The 15,659-nt window shown below is 48.8% G+C and overlaps 1 protein-coding gene across 3 annotated transcripts; it reads left to right on the top strand.

Annotated features, from left to right (window-relative positions):
- The first annotated feature begins 1,502 nt into the window (after positions 1-1,502).
- C24H16orf54 (chromosome 24 C16orf54 homolog) lies at positions 1,503-4,688 on the top strand. 3 transcript variants are annotated; one of them, XM_006070452.4, is made up of 2 exons: positions 1,503-2,096; positions 2,765-4,688. In XM_006070452.4, exon 2 carries the CDS (start codon positions 2,765-2,767, stop codon positions 3,419-3,421), a length of 657 nt encoding a protein of 218 aa, XP_006070514.1. In that variant the 5' UTR covers positions 1,503-2,096; the 3' UTR covers positions 3,422-4,688. The 3 variants fall into 3 exon arrangements, with proteins under 3 accessions (XP_006070514.1, XP_006070513.1, XP_044791640.1); XM_006070451.4 differs by having other exon boundaries at positions 1,504-2,149; XM_044935705.2 differs by lacking the exon at positions 1,503-2,096 and adding an exon at positions 2,187-2,545.
- The last annotated feature ends 10,971 nt before the right edge of the window (positions 4,689-15,659 follow it).

Here is a 15,659-nt window from a genome sequence, read left to right as displayed (position 1 = left end):
CTGGTTTTTAATAATGTTTACTCTTCTAGTGGGCTTCCCAGGTGGCTCAGTGGTAAACAATCCGCCTGCCAAGCAAGAGCTGCAGGTTCAGGCCCTGGGTCTGAGAAAATCCCCTGGAGGAGGAAATGGCACCTCACTCTAGTATTCTTGCCTGGAGAATTCCATGGACAGAGGAGCCTGGTGGGCTACAGTCCATGGAGTCACAAAGAGGCGAACACAACGATTAAACAACAAAGTGTTTTTTTTTAAAACACAGATTATTTACAAGAAAACAGATAAAACAATTTTCAGATTTTATTTACTTGGAATATATTTTAAAAAGAAAACCTTTTTAATGCCATGAATACGTGTAACATAAAATTTACCATCTTAATCATTTGTACATAACCAATTCAGTGGCATTAAGTTCAGGTTTTATTTTAAGGTTTATAGTCTCATCCAATTCTAATCTCATTGGGTTTCACACAGGTCATAAGGCACAGAGCCTTGGGACTCTCTTTCCTCCTACTCTCATCCCTGCCACATTTTGTACTCCTTCTGGCCCTTCCCTCAAAACCACGAGGACAAAGAAGTCTGAGTCAGGCTGCCTTTGTGACCATCTTTTGTAATACACTAAAATTTCAACAGATTTTTGGCAGCCCTTCACCTTAAATGGCTGTCATTTTGCAAAATGAAATATGTATTCCTAGGAAGTGTTGTGCTGTATACAGGTTGTTTGCCAGAGAAGGGATTTATATCTATAATCCCCCCGTCCTCCGATGGACGTGAGGCGTAAGACTTAGGGCACAACATGTAACTTGTTTAGGGCTTATCTGTCCTCTGTCATTGAGGGAGTCGAACTAGACAATCTGTGAAAGGCTCAAAGTCCAGGAACTGATGATGCTCTCCTTGACCCTCAGTGCTAAGGGAAAGGAGCCGAGATGGCAAATGTTCACCATCTTGGTGGTTGTTGCTCAGTTGCTCAGTCGTGTTCGACTCTTTGTGACCCCATAGACTTCCTTGTCCTTCACAATCTCCTGGAATTTGCTCAAACTCATGTCCATTAAATTGGAGATGCCACCCAACCATCTCATCCTCTGTCACCCCCTTCTCCTCCTGCCTTCAATCTTTCCAAGCATCAGGGTCTTTCCAATGAGTCAGCTCTTCCCATCAGGTGGCCAAAGTACTGGAGCTTCAGCCGCAGCATCAGTCCTTCAGTGAATATTCAGGGCTGATTTCCTTTAGGATTTGACTGGTTTAATCTCCTTGCAGTCCAAGGGACTCTCAAGAGTCTTCTCCAGCACCACAGTTCGAAAGCATCAATTCTTTGGTGCTCAGCCTTCTTTATGGTCTATGGCCTCACATCCCTACATGACTACTAGAAAAACAGTATACAGACATTTGTCAGCAAAATGACTTCTCTGCTTTTTAGTATGCTGTTGAGGTTTGTCATAGGAGCAAGCATCTTTTATTTTCATGGCTGCAGTCACCGTCCACGGTGATCTTGGAGACAGGCCTAAGCACATTTTTTAACCTGGATCCTTCCCAGAAGCCTGCCATTTTTGCTACCTGAGCCTCACCTCATAGCTATTTTCCAACGAAATTGGGGCTACATGGTCTGAAGAAAAGGAGATATATGTCCATGCAAAACACGGAGAAGAGGGGGCAAGCAGGAGGGGGTGGGGGCAGATAGCAAGAACGGGACTGGGGGAGGGCCCAGTGGGCAGGGCAGGGCAGGGCCATGGCAGCCACCTGGGAGCAAGTAGAGGGGGCCACCTTGGTGGTTGGGATGGGCTCTGTCTCTCTTTCTTGGCTTCTGCGTATGTGTTCTGAGGTCTGGGGGCTGGCTATGGGGTGACACCGAGTTCGGCAGAGCTACTGCCCATTCCGGCCCCACCCCTTGCCAGGAAACGCCTCCCCGCCGCAGTGACCACATCCCCCCAGCAGGTTGCCTGGGAAACGCTCTGCAGGGGCTGGGGGATCCAGGGCACAGTTGCCCAGCAACAGGTGGTGCCCTCCCTTCCGCCCTCATGTGAGGCAACTGTCCAGCACCCTCTGCTCACACAGGGAAGAGCGGCTCCGACGGAGAATCAGGAGACCAGGACCCACCGCCTGAGGTGAGGAGCACAGGAGGCCCCTGAAGATGGGGGACCAGGGGGACCGCCAGAAGGTGAGCAGAGACAAACAAGGGAGACGGGGTCGGGCAAGACTGGGCAAAGCCGGAGAGGTGGGGACAGGGGTAGAGGTAGCACCTGAGACCTGGCACAACAGCAAACCCAGGGGAGCCTGCAAAGAGCAAGACCAGCTCCAAGGAGGGTTGTGAAGGCCAAGGAGCACCCAGGGTGCCGGAGCTGGGCCCACACACAGGGGCAGAGCTGGGATAGGTCTCACTTCCTCACCCAGCACTTCCTCTTCCAGGCAAGACCCAAGCGGGGCTGAGGCGGGAGGAGAGGAGCCCTCAGGGCCCTTTGAGTTTGATCTGAGGCACCCTAAAGTCTGGGAGGAAAATACAGCTTCCAGGAAGGGCCTGGGGATTCTGAGCAGGAGGGCGTAGCTGTAGACCCAGGTGGGCCCTGTCTCTCTGGCCGTCTGGCTCCTTCCTACCCTTTCTGGGTCTCCGGGCTCCTCTGTGTGCGTGGGTCTGTTTCTCACCCAGATGTCTGGGAGCCCGGCTCCCCTCTGTCTCTCTCCTCCCCGTGTTCACACACCTGCGGCCCCCCTCTGTCTCTCCTGGTGGTATCAACCTTGTCTCAGGCACTTCCTCTCCTGACTGCTTTCTCCTCAGATGCCTCCAACCCCAGAGCCGCCCTCAGTGCAGACGGAGGCCTCCTCATGGGCCCCACTGCCCTGCGGACCCTGCATCCCCATCATGGTGGCCCTGGCCACACTGGCCGCTGTCTTCCTCCTGGCCACAGCTGTGTTGGCCGAACGCCTGTTTCGCCGCTCCCTCCAGCCGGACCCCAGCATCCGCGCACCCACCCTCGTGTGGCGCCCTGGAGGAGAGCTGTGGATCGAGCCCATAGGCACGCCCCGAGAGCGCTCTGAGGACTGGTATGGCTCGGAGGTCCCCCTGCTGACGGACCGTGCCCCAGACCCGCCTGCCCAGGGGGGCACCTTGGAGGCACAAGCGACAGCCCCACCCGCCCCCTCAGCCCCACACTCCCCTCCCAGCAGCCTGGTCCCCCAGACCCCACCCAATGCCCGAACCCGGAGCACCTTCTGGGGGCCCCAGGTCTGGGAGGAGAGGCCCCAGGCCCCAGGCCTGGTGAGCTGGGCTGAGCCTGAACAGAGGCCAGAAGCCAGTGCATATCCTGGGAGTCCCCAGGCTCGGAGGGTGCGGCCAGGAAGCCCTGATCTTGAGTGGGGCCTGCAGCCTCGGGTCACCCTGGAGCAGATCTCAGCATTCTGGAGGCGTGAAGGCCGAAGCAGCGTGGGTTTATGAATCCCCAGGGCCTGCCTGGAGGACTGGCCTTCCAGAGACCCTGGGGAGAGGCCCAACCTCAGAGGGATCTTAAGATCCTGAGGCTCCCAAGAACTTGAGCTGACACCTGAGGTCCCCTTAGAGGAATGCCCATCCCAGGCCTTTTACTTGTGGATTTCGGTTCCCCTGGATCTGGGCCTGGGAGGCCTGGATGTGGGCAGAGCCTGTGCTTCCGCAGGAACTCAGTGGTGTCTTTGCTTAAGTGCTGGGGGCTGTGGCGCAGAGAACTGGATTTGGAGCTGTCTCTGGTGACTCAGGCAGTAAAGAATCTGCCTGTGATGTGGGAGACCCAGGTTCGATCCCGGGGTTGGAAAGAACCCCTGCAGAAGGAAATGACAACCCACTCCAGCATTCTTGCCTGGGAAATCCCATGGACAGAGGAGCCTGGCGGGCTACAGTCCATGTGGCTGCCAAGGGTCTGATACAACTGAGTGGCTAACACTGCATCAGAAGCTGCCAAGATCACACTTCGGATTAAGAACTCAAGGTACCAGACAGGAAGGAAATAGCGTCAACACAGCGGCGTCCACCCTTCTTCTGCCGACCCTGGAGTGAAGGGTCCCATAGATGCTGAAGAACAGACTGTGGTGATGACGAGTGCCAGCCACTAGCAGGAGAGACAGGAATTCAGCTTCCCAGGCCCCCATCATCCCACCAGAGAAACACATGCAGAGAGGTCAACATCCAACAGAGCATCTTATTAGATACAAACTGTGGCTTTGGCCCCCAGCTGGTGTGGTGACAGGAGGCCCTCTCTTGCCTGCAGTGGGATCTGCAGTCTGAAAAAGGCCAGCAGGCAGCAAGTCCTCTTGAGGCGTCTCATCTTAGCCCTCTGGATCTTACCCCTCCCGATCCAAGGAGAGCTGAGTTTGATCCAGTGCAGAAGGAACGCTCTTCTGGAACAAGGCAGCTCCTAAAACAGCGTCCCTGGCCATCTTCCCTCCCACCTTGCTAGCCAGAGCTGCCCCAAGACGGGCTTACTTATAATGCTGCACCCCACAAAAATGGAGCCCCCATATCTGTATCAGCTGACCTCCCCTTTGGGCATGGAGCCAGGAGTTGGGGGTGGGGTGGGGGCAGGCTAAGGAATTTCCATTCCCTGGGATCTGACGTCTCAAACCTCAGTCCTGAATGTTAGGATTTCTGCCATATCAGTCGACCACCTGTACTTTATATTTTTCTTTACACATGGCTTACTGTTTGCTTAATAAATTTATTTTACAAGGAATCTGTTGTGTATCATTTCTGTAAATGGAAAACCAAGTACCACTGGCCAGAAATAGAAGGTTAAACATGGAAATAAATACAATGTAAACAAAGATATCAAGTTCTAAGTAGACTTGATTTCCTGCTGGAGGCATTGACCTAGAGATTTGCCCTTTCTTTGTTAAAAGGATCAACAGTGTTGTTGAGTTGATAAATCCTGTCCGACTCTTTGCCACTCCATGGACTGTAGCCCACCAGGCTCCTCTGCCCATGGGATTTCCCAGGTAAGAGTACTGGAAAACTCTTGCCATTTTCTTCTCCAGGGGTATCTTCCCAACCCACGGATCGACCCAGGGATCAATCCTGCTTTGGCAGGTGGGTTCTTTACTGCTGAGCCACCAGGGACGCCCTGTCAGCAGTGTTAGAAAAGTGGCAAACAGTCTAGGGCCATCCTGAGACCTGCCTCCAGACAACAGCCCTGCCCCAGGAGCAACCATCCTGTGCAACTTAAGGCCGGTCAGGAGACCCTCCCCCAAGTTCATCCACACCCAGGAAATGCTGGGGGGTAGAGGCCAACACTCTGCTCTTCCTGCCTGGAGGGCTGGGGAGCCTCCCTTCTCACTGCTTGGATGCCAGAAGTTGGAGGAGCGGTCAGGGAATCAACACCCCCTCCTCCCCTCCCACCTGAGGCTGAGGGACCCTCCCCTCTTCTCCCACCTCAGGCTCATCCTGTCTGTGTTCCTCCCAGCCTGGCCCACGGGGTGGAGGAATCAGACTGGACCCCGCCCTCAGGGAGCTCTCAGTCTCTCTAGTAGCAGGCGTGGGGGTGGAGGGAGGCGAGATAAGACCGGAAGACAGGGTGATACAAGATCAGTCACATCTCTGTCACTCATGATTGGCTAACAGTGTCACTTCTTGTCACCATCAGCTAACCAGACTCTGTTGTGGGGACTCCGCCCGCGAGGTGTGAATGGTCCCCCAGGGAACCGAAAGCTCAGAGCTTAGATGCCTGTGTACCAAGGGCTCAGCCGAGGGACAAGGCCCCAGTGCTCCGATCTGCTCTATCACCCGCCCACTTGGAGAAAAGTAATTTTTGTATTACTGGGCCTCACATTCTTTCTTGTGACACACAAAGAGTTGAAAGTTAAACCAATGCTCTTTTGGAGCTCTCCTAGCTGTGATGTCTAAAGATACAATAAAATGAAAAATGGACTCATATACTCACATGTGGATGAATGGCATCTCCCTGAGGCAGAGTCCAACTTGCTGTCCCCAAAAATCTCCTTTATGTCCCCAGACCCAGAGCAGGATCTAAAATATAGCAGAAGCCCAAAGAAAGGGAAATGGGCATGACTGTATAGATAGATGGATTAATAGATGCATTCATTTTACTCTTTCTCTTTTTCCTTTTTTTTTTTGGCTGTGCTCCATGGCACATGGGATCCTTGTTCCCCGACCAGGGATAAAACTCATGTCCCCTGCCTTGGAAACCTGAAGTCTTAACCACTGGACCACCAGGGAAGTCCTCCTTTCTCCTCTTTATTTTGAACCTCTCTTCATTTTTAACACTGTCTTGTTACTTTCTCATGTTGAGTCCTTCCTTTACACCTTTCAGGATTTAAAATGTACTTCTTCAGGACTTCCCTGGTGGTCCAATGGTTAAGACTCTGTGCTTCCCAAGGGATGCGGGTTCGATTCCTAGTCAGGGAACTAAGATCCCACATGCTACATGGCCAAGAATTAAAAACAAATGAACAAAACCATAAAAATAAAGTGTACTTCCTGAGTGGTCCTTTACCTAACAACTCTGTAGTCTTGAGTCAAGTTCTAGAGTGTCTGCTCACTCTCATTCATGACAGCTGGCTTCCTCTTATGTTTTCTAAGTTGGGGCTATGAACTCAGCTTCAGCAGGGCCTTATCCGTGGAAATCCATGTGACCAGCTCCAGGGTGTCTCTTTAGAGAGCTTCTCTGTTTGCTCCAGCCAAGGATGCTTCAGGGGAGTCACCAAGCCTGGGCCACATTATTTGTTCATTTTTATTTGGGCTTCCGAGACTATACAAATCGTATAAATTTGAACCCCAGATTTAAATGAAGGCACACCTTTGCTTATGAACTCTCGGGGAGCCTTTCCATTGCCACCAGTTCTCAGGGTGTGACCCACCAGTTTCTTTTGTGTTCCCTGGGCTGATAGAAGGGTGTTTTGCTTTTTTTTTTTCTAGTCTGCATTTTCACTGAGAGTGTCACCTTTTAAGGGACTGAGCTGAATATTAGGGTCTCAGATTTCAGTGCCCCAGGTAAATCTTCTTCTCCAAAATATAGGTGGAGGTGAACCCCAAACTCCTTCTTTTTGCCAATATCTGCAACTGTCCATGAGTTCCCCCAGCTCTGGTTTTCGATTTCCTCTTTGTGTGTGGCTCCGGAGGTTCCCCTTAGTTTCTTGAAACTCAGCTGTGCTTTGTAAAGGATGTTTGCTTGATTTTATGCAGCATTTCTAGATGTTTCACAGCAGGCATGTGCTTGTCAGATTAATACCATTCACAATATCACCAAAAACAGACGATTTCCTCTATAATCAAGGTCAAATCTTCACAGCTAAACTTCTGGAAGGTCCTGTCTGTCCTAGCAGGCTACATTTGCTCCTCTCCCCATCACTCTGCAACCTGCTGCAGGCTTCTATACACTTCCAGCATTCTCCAGAAACTTCTTTCCCCAAAACCAAGACCTGCATATGTAATCAGTCTCCTGTGAGCATCTTAGATATTTTGATTCCCTATCTGTTTTTTTGGCCACACCACATGTCATGGGGGATCTAGTTGCCGGACCAGGGATTGAAGGCGAGTCCACTGCATTGGGAGCGAGGAGTCTTAGCCATTGGACCACCAGGGAAGTCCCTGGGTCAGATAGCGTTTCATGTTCCTGTACACTTTGGAATATTTTGCAGCATCTCTAGTTGTGAGGAGATGTCTGCAGGCATTGCCAAATGTCACCTGGGGTGGGGTGGGGAGGGGAACCAGCCTCTCAGGTCTAAGTGACACATTTTAATCAGTTAACGCACCTGCACACAGAGCTTGCAGACTGTCCAGGGAAAGGCCCACTGGGGAACTAGACCCGCTCAGCCACCAGGTAGAACCATGCGTGCCTCTTCTTACTGATTTTCAGGGGCACCAAGAAAGGATTAAGATGAAGAGATAAAACAACCAACCCTGGAGGAAATGATAGGGATAGAATTGGATAGTTAAACAAGTAGTTGTAGAAGTCCCAGTAGGGACTATAGATAGAGGAGGAAACCTAGGAAAGTTTGGGAGGGCATTGTAAGTTAATGATAGCTCAAGAAAGCTACTGGGGGAAGGAAATGGCAACCCACTCCAGTATTCTTGCCTGGAGAATCTCAGACAGAGGAGCCCGGTGGGCTGCCGTCTATGGGGTTGCACAGAGTTGGACACGACTGAAGCGACTTAGCAGCAGCAGCAAGAAAGCTATTGGAACATTATTCAATGAAGCAAGCTTGCTTAATTATAAAACCATAAACAAACCCGCAAGATATGCCCCAGGCCACTAATTGGAAGAAATGTCACCATTCTTCTACTAACAAGATAATCCTAGTTTGACTTCATAGGGTCAGACACTTTCCTGCCTAATAAAAACAAGGACCTAATGACGTATGCCTTACATCGGCATCTCCGTCTACCTGAAGAAGGCGGTCTTCTCCCCTTCCCTTTTTTTCATTATAAATTGTCTTCCACTCAATCCTAGGGGCAGAGCTCCCTCACTTGCCCACTTGCATCTCTTAAAACCGTTTTATATTAATAAATCTACTTCTTTGCTATCACTTTGCCTCTCGCTAAATTCCTTCTGCACTGAGACACAAAGAACCTGATCCTCAGTAAGTCCCAGACATCGGGTGAGTGATTCTAATTAAAAAATTGTGGATTTAAGTCCCAAACTGGGTTTTTGCTGGGTTCAAGTCCCAATCTGATGTAAATGGTTTCAGAAACAAATAAGATAATACACCATGAAACCAGCAGACGCTTCTAGGAAGACAGTGCGTCACAATGTCTCTTGTAATTGAAAATTATAAATTATAATTTGGAAATTGCAAATTGGATTGCCCAAATGAAAAAATTAATCAAAAGAATGTATGGGTGGAAAAGGTTTTTAAACATCTCTCAGGATGTAGAGGAAAATAAATGGAAAACATGTAAGAAATGTTAAGAGGTGAAGGATCAATTCATTTAATATTTACCTAGGGGCTTCCCTGGTGGTCCAGTGGCTAAGACTCTGTGCTCCCAATGCAGAGGGCCCGAGTTCGATCCCTGGTTGGGGAGCTAGATCCCACACGGTACAACAAAGATGGGAGGTTCTGTGTGCCACAACTAAGATCTGGCTGGATCTTAGAAAAAGGAATTCCAAAAATCATCTACTTTTGCTTCATTGACTATGTTAAAGCCTTTGACTGTGTCACAACAAACTGTGGAAAATTCTTAAAGAGATGGGAATACCAGACCACCTTACCTGCCTCCTGAGAAACCTGTATGTAGGACAAGAAGAAACAAAGCCAGACATGGAACAATGAACTGATTCAAAATTGGGAAAGGAGTATGTCAAGCCTGTACATGGTCACCCTGTTTATTTAACTTATATGCAAAGTACATCATGCGAAATGCCGGGCTGGATGATTCACAAACTGGAATCAAGATTGTCTGGAGAAATATCAATGACCTCAGATACGCAGATGACACCACTTTAATGGCAGAAAGCAAAGAGGAACTAAAGAGCCTCTTGATGAAGGTGAAAGAGGAGAGTGAAAATGCTGGCTTAAAACTCAACATTCAAAAAACGAAGATCATGGCATCCAGTCCCATCACTTCATGGCAAATAGATGGGGAAACAATGGAAACAATGACAATATTTTCTTGGGCTCCAAAATCACTAGGGACAGTGACCGCAGCCACGAAATTAAAAGACAATTTCTCCTTGGAAGAAAAGTTGTGACAAACCTAGACAGCATTTTAAAAGCAGAGACATTACTTTTCTGACAAAGGTCTGTATAGTTCAAAGCTATGGTTTTTCCAGTAGTCATGTAGGGATATGAGACCATAGACCATAAAGAAGGCTGAGTGCCAAAGAATTGATGCTTTTGAACTGTGGTGCTGGAGAAGACTCTTGAGAGTCCCTTGATCTGCAAGGAGATCAAACCAGTCAAATCCTAAAGGAAATCAACTCTAAATACTCATTGGAAAGACTGACGCTGAGGCTGAAGCTCCAATACTTTGGCCACCTGATGCGAAGAGCCAACTCATTAGAAAAGACCCTTATGCCAGGAAAGACTGAGGGCAAGAGGAGAAGCAGGTGACAGAGGATGAAATGGTTAGATGGCATCACTCAATGGACATGAGTTTGAGCAAATTCAAGGAGGTAGGAAAGGCCAGGGAAGCCTGGTTTATTGCAGTTCATGGAATTGCAAAGAGTCGAACATGACTTAGTGACTGAATAAACAACAGAAGAATTACACAGATTCATCTGTATAATTACAGATTACAAAACTATCTGGCGCTCAGCAAGGTGCAATTCACCACATCTCGAAAGTGGTAATAAGTGAAAAAGACAGGAGAGGATAAATGAACTGTCAGAAAAGATTATGGATTTTTTTGGTTCTATTTTAATTATTGTATCCAGAGCATCACAGAACTGTTGCCTCAGATAGGCCACAAACACAGTTCTTTTGCATCTTCTACCTTTCCCCCAATGGGCCTGTCATCCTTTGGAATTAGATTGGAATTTAAAAATGCAAGACTTGGTCTAGTCCTTGAAATCTTCCATCCATTTGGATAATTACTATACCAATAATACAAAAATAACTTTAGTACAATCCTTTACCTAAAAAGCTGCCAAAGCTCAATGAATTCTCCTTCTGGCTTCTAATATTCCGAGAAAACAAAGCAAGTCATGCAAAAAATAAAATAGATATTTCTGGTTCTTGGTGAGATTACAGTTCAGTTCAGTTCAGTTCAGTTGCTCAGTCGTGTCCGACTCTTTGTGACCCCATGAACTGCAGCACACCAGGCCTCCCTGTCCATCACCAACTACTGGACTTCACTCAAACTCACGTCCATCTAGTCGGTGATGCCATCCAGCCATCTCATCCTCTGTCGTCCCCTTCTCCTCCTGCCCCCAATCCCTCCAAGCATCAGGGTCTTTTCTAATGAGTCAACTCTTCGCATGAGATGGCCAAAGTACTGGAGTTTCAGCTTTAGCATCTTTCCTTCCAAAGAACACCCAGGACTGATCTCCTTTAGAATGAACTGGTTGGATCTCCTTGCAGTCCAAGGGACTCTCAAGAGTCTTCTCCAACACCACAGTTCAAAAGCATCAATTCTTCAGTGCTCAGCTTTCTTCACAGTCCAACTCTCACATCCATACATGACTACTGGAAAAACCATAGCCTTGACTAGATGGACCTTTGTTGGCAAAGTAATGTCTCTGCTTTTGAATATGCTATCTGGTTGGTCATAAATTTCCAGTTAAGGGGCTTTAAAATTGTTTTTTGTTTTGTTTTAATGTGGGAAGCATGATTTTTATCCAGCCTTTAAGGAATCAACATCGTTCTTTCCTTATTTATTTTTGGCTACGATGGGTCTTCGTTACTGCAAGGGCTTTCTTTAACTGCCGTGTGCAGGTTTCTCATTCCAGTGGCTTCTCTTGTTGCAGAGCATGGGTTCTAGAGCACAGGCTCAGTGGTTGTGGAGTACGGGCTTAGTTGCCCCACGGCACGTGGAATCTTCCCGGACAAGGGATCAAACCCATGTCCCCTGCATTGGCAGGCAGATTCTTAACCACTCGACCACCAGGGAAGTTTCAGCATTGTTCTTTATATACTGATGTAGTATTCCAAAAGAATCTTTTCTTTGGTTAATAATCAGCCAAATATTAAGAAGCAAGTGACTTATGAGATAGATCTTTGTTAGTGCTAAAGTCTTTTGAAAATTTAAGCTCAAGAGCTGGAAGAAGAAATAGGTTACCCAGTGACACACCAAACTAGAGGTACATAAAAGGATCTCTGCCTCTGATCATTCCCTGAGTGCGCTGTACTAGATCCAGGGATCCAAAGAGCACTACCTACCTGAAATAAAGCCCATGTTACCTGGAGTAAATCTACTGTGCACAGAGATCAATGGAGATTATTATTCAGAGCCTCACGGTCAGATTCTCTTCAGATCTTTGTAGTTTGGTTTTACAAGCTGAGTTACTTAGGGCCTCAGAAAGCAGCTTTTAAAAGCAGTTACTGAACAACTGCCAAAATGCTCTATTCCTCAGGAAGTGATTGGAACGATGTACGGAGATGTTGAAACATTTATGGAGTTTTACCTACTGCATTGTCTTGAAGGGCTAGCAATAAATTAATATACATGTCCACACCACATAATAGCACAGTGGGATTTTTTAAAGATCCGAAGTTGAATTGTTTTCAGATACAGTTTGGTTTGCTAATAAGGTCTTGCCGTTTTTAAATGCTTTCAGCTTTCTCTGGCCTTGACTCACTAAAAAGCTCATGCCCAGTGAGTTCACTGGCTCTGCCAACCTAGTTTGATCTCTTGTCTTCCCTGACCCTGTACACTTAGTGTTCCAGTAGTTGGGTTGGGTGGAGGGGTGGGAAGGGAAATGGATGCATGGAAGCAGGGTGGGTGGATGGAAGGGGCCTGGGCAGGTGAGTAAATGTTAGCAGAATGGGGTGGGGGAGGTGTAGAGTATGGAAAGTTTGGTGAGTTGAATGAGTCTTGGTGGTCTCTGGAGTATGCAGGGTCTTGAAGTCACTGATACCTTAAGCAGTTGGAGGAGGAACTGATGAGGGGATTAAATTGGAAACGTGGGTGGAAGACACGCCTGGTGCACACCCCTCCACTCCCTTTCTTCTTGGGCAGATGCTGCTCATTATTCACAGTCTCTTAGCCTAGTATCTTTGAAATCGGAAAGGAAGATGGAATCAGAGCAGAATGGACGGTGCTGTGACTGCAGTGCCCTCTGGTGGCCATCAGGGGATTTGGCGGTATTCTTAGGTATTTTTTTCATTGTCTATTCTCCCCTCGTCACTCCATTGTTTATTCTCTTCCCTACCCCTCCCCGCCCACACACAGAGCCCCCCACTAGAGTATAAACTCCGTGAGACCAGGGCTTTTTCACCGTTTGCTCATTGTTGTATATCCAGCGTCTAGGACAGTGCCTGGCACATAGTAGGCTTTCAACAAATACTTATTTTTGAATCTGCTCCTCTACTTTATTGACCCTGAGCAGTATTCTTAACTTCATAAAGCCTCAGTTTCCTGAGCAAATTGGAGAATACTAACATCCCCACTACCATAAGCATGAACTGAGAACGAGACCTACATGTGCTGAGCAAGGGCCCCCAGTTAAATAAATGTGCGTTCCCCTCTCCCCCTGCAGCTGGCAGTGATGATGCAGTATATGCTGCCTTGATTTGCACCTGATTTGATGGGCATGTTTGCTTTAATGGGCATGGGCTTTATGCTGGATGGGGGGCAGCCTGTGGAAGTCATCTGAGCCTAGTCTCAGGCTGGTCAGGGAAGAAGGAAGATACCAGATAGACACCAGGTGAAATGTGAGACTTTGGCCCTTCACCCCTGTCTCCTCACCCTCACAGCCACACCCAGTTCTTCCGCTGGTCCTGAACCCATCAGGCTCCATCTGCCCTCTGAGCCTTTGCAGATGCTGTTTCTCCTACCTGTCCTCCCTTCTTGCTAGCCACCTGCCATGACCCACATTCAAGCCCTCTGAGTAGCGGTATCAGCCTTCCCTTGGCCTGCCTACAGCCTCTCTGGCCCCCTCAAATAGATCTTCCTGCAAATATGCTTATCTCATTTTCCAGCTTCAATCTGATTGTTCTCGGGACAGAGTCCAAGTCCTCTGACCTACCATTTTGTGGTCTGGATGCTGCCCAGCTCCTAGTCATCTCGCCTCTCCTGATCCCAGCTTCAAATCTTAACCAAACAATCCAAGCCATTTCCCACTTCTGACCCTTTGCCTACACAATCTCCTCTGCCTGGAAATCCACCCTTGCAAGGAGAGCATGAATTGCTTTTGCCTTCCCAGGCTCCCTTTTCTTCTAGGCAGGTGGGGGAATCCCCTCCCAGTGCCTGCATTTAGGATCAGGCTGGGAGAACTGGTTCATTTTTTCATTCAAGGGTGAGCTTGAGATTCAGCCTGGCAGCTTGCTTTTTTCTATTTTAATTGGGATGCTGTGGGTGCTGCCCACATTCTCCAGTTGGCCACAGTTCGTTCCCCTGCGTCTTCTTCCAGCCTCCCCCATTTGCCTCATGTGCTTGGATCCTAGAGGCATCTGAGTTTGAGGCTCCTAGTACATGTCTCCCTTCTGCCTCTACTAGACTCGGACTCCCTCTTGAGTCCAAGGCTTTTGCCTTTCAGTTCCCTGCTCATCTTCGGTCCCCATTTCTGTCCTGACACCCAGTTCCATGAGGGTTCAGTTATCCCCCTGCAGGTCGGAGGAGCTGGTCCTTGAAGATCTAAGATCCCTGGACCAGTGAAGGCTGCCTAGCAAAGAGTGTCCTTGTTTCCCTGGAGGCAGGACAGGAGGGCCGTGGGGTGGAAGTGTGTATCGCAGCATAGGTGTAGCCCAGGTGGCATCTCTGGTCCGTGTCCTGTGAGAATAGTCCCTTCAGTTCAGGACATCAGCCAAGGCAGTGGCCACTTCTGCCCGGTATCTTTGCTAGTGAATCTCCACTGTGTGCTCAGAGCCTGGCCATGGCAGGCGCTCAGCACATATCTGATGCTTGAAAGATGAAGGAATTGGCCTGTCTGGAGCTTTCCCATCTGGGGTGAGCTTGATGTTTTCTTGATCTGCTTCTTTCCCATCGCTGGTCTCCAGGGTTGAAAAGGGGGCAGTGGGGTAGAATAGATCCCTCAAGACAGACTGGGACCCCCAGCCTCCCCCTGAAGAAGGAGCCTCTGTGGGTGAGACCTGTTTTTCCTCTCCTCCTGGCAAAGGGTGGAGAAGAGAGTAGATTCTGCTAGGGGAGAGGAGACTCCAGACTGAAGCCCTTCCAGAAGGAAGCACCCTGGGGACCACCTTCACCCTTGGGGCCCTTCATGCTCTCGTTCCTCCCAGAGCCACCGAGATGGGTCAGAGAGAGGTTCGAGGTGAGGGTAGGAGTGGCCACACAAATGGGCACGACCTCAGGGGTGCGTTGTGCGCATGTGTGCTTGGGGGGCTGTATTTAGACCCTCTGCTTAGACCTCTGAGTCCTGACCTAGCACAAAATGAAGTTTGATGTCTGAACCCGGGCCCCCACCCATCCCTTCCTTACTCCCTAACTGACCTTGGCTCTGGGCCTCTCAGAGGCTCAGCAGCTGCATACCTCTCCCAACTAATTATATCCTAAAAGGCCTTCAGCACCCAAACGGGGTTTCATCTGGAGAAGGATGGGTGGTGGAGTCTGTTGGGGACCCCAAAAGTGAGGAATGAACAGGTTCTCACCTCCAACCAAAGAGATGTTAATAGTAGCCAGAGGTGAAACATGAAATACTTAGTCAGCAGTACAACATGGGCATCAACCAAGTGTAACATGCCAGCTGGACATCAGACTGGGTCCACATATCCTCAAATATAAGACACCATTGACTGTAAAACACACATCATGTTGCGTTGCGTGCTCTGTCATGTCCGGCTCTGTGACCCCATGAACTGTAGCTCACCAAGCTCCTCTGTCCATGAGATTTTCCAGGCAAGAATACTGGAGTGGGTTGCCATTTCCTCCTCCAGGGGATCTTCCCAACCCAGCGATCAAACCCATGTCTCTTGCATCTCCTGCATCAGCAGGCAGATTCTTTTACGACTTCACCACCTGGGAAGCCCCAAAACACACACACTTAGTCAAAAAGAAAACTGTCAAACCAGCCCTTTCTTAGTACTTACAATTTCTATTTTATGCTTGTTGGAAGTGTTGTTTTGGACTAATTTCC

This window comes from Bubalus bubalis, chromosome 24 (genome assembly GCF_019923935.1).
Source record: "Bubalus bubalis isolate 160015118507 breed Murrah chromosome 24, NDDB_SH_1, whole genome shotgun sequence".
In the NCBI taxonomy this organism is placed as follows: domain Eukaryota; kingdom Metazoa; phylum Chordata; class Mammalia; order Artiodactyla; family Bovidae; genus Bubalus; species Bubalus bubalis.
The sequence above is the reverse complement of the archived record's forward strand: the minus strand, read 5'-3'. Positions and strand labels throughout refer to the sequence as shown.

Coding starts and splice junctions, on each gene's coding strand:
- C24H16orf54 (XM_006070451.4), top strand. CDS start 2,123: ATGGGGGACCAGGGGGACCGCCAGAAG. Junction 2,150..2,764: donor ACCAGGGGGACCGCCAGAAG/GTGAGCAGAGAC, acceptor CTTTCTCCTCAG/ATGCCTCCAACCCCAGAGCC.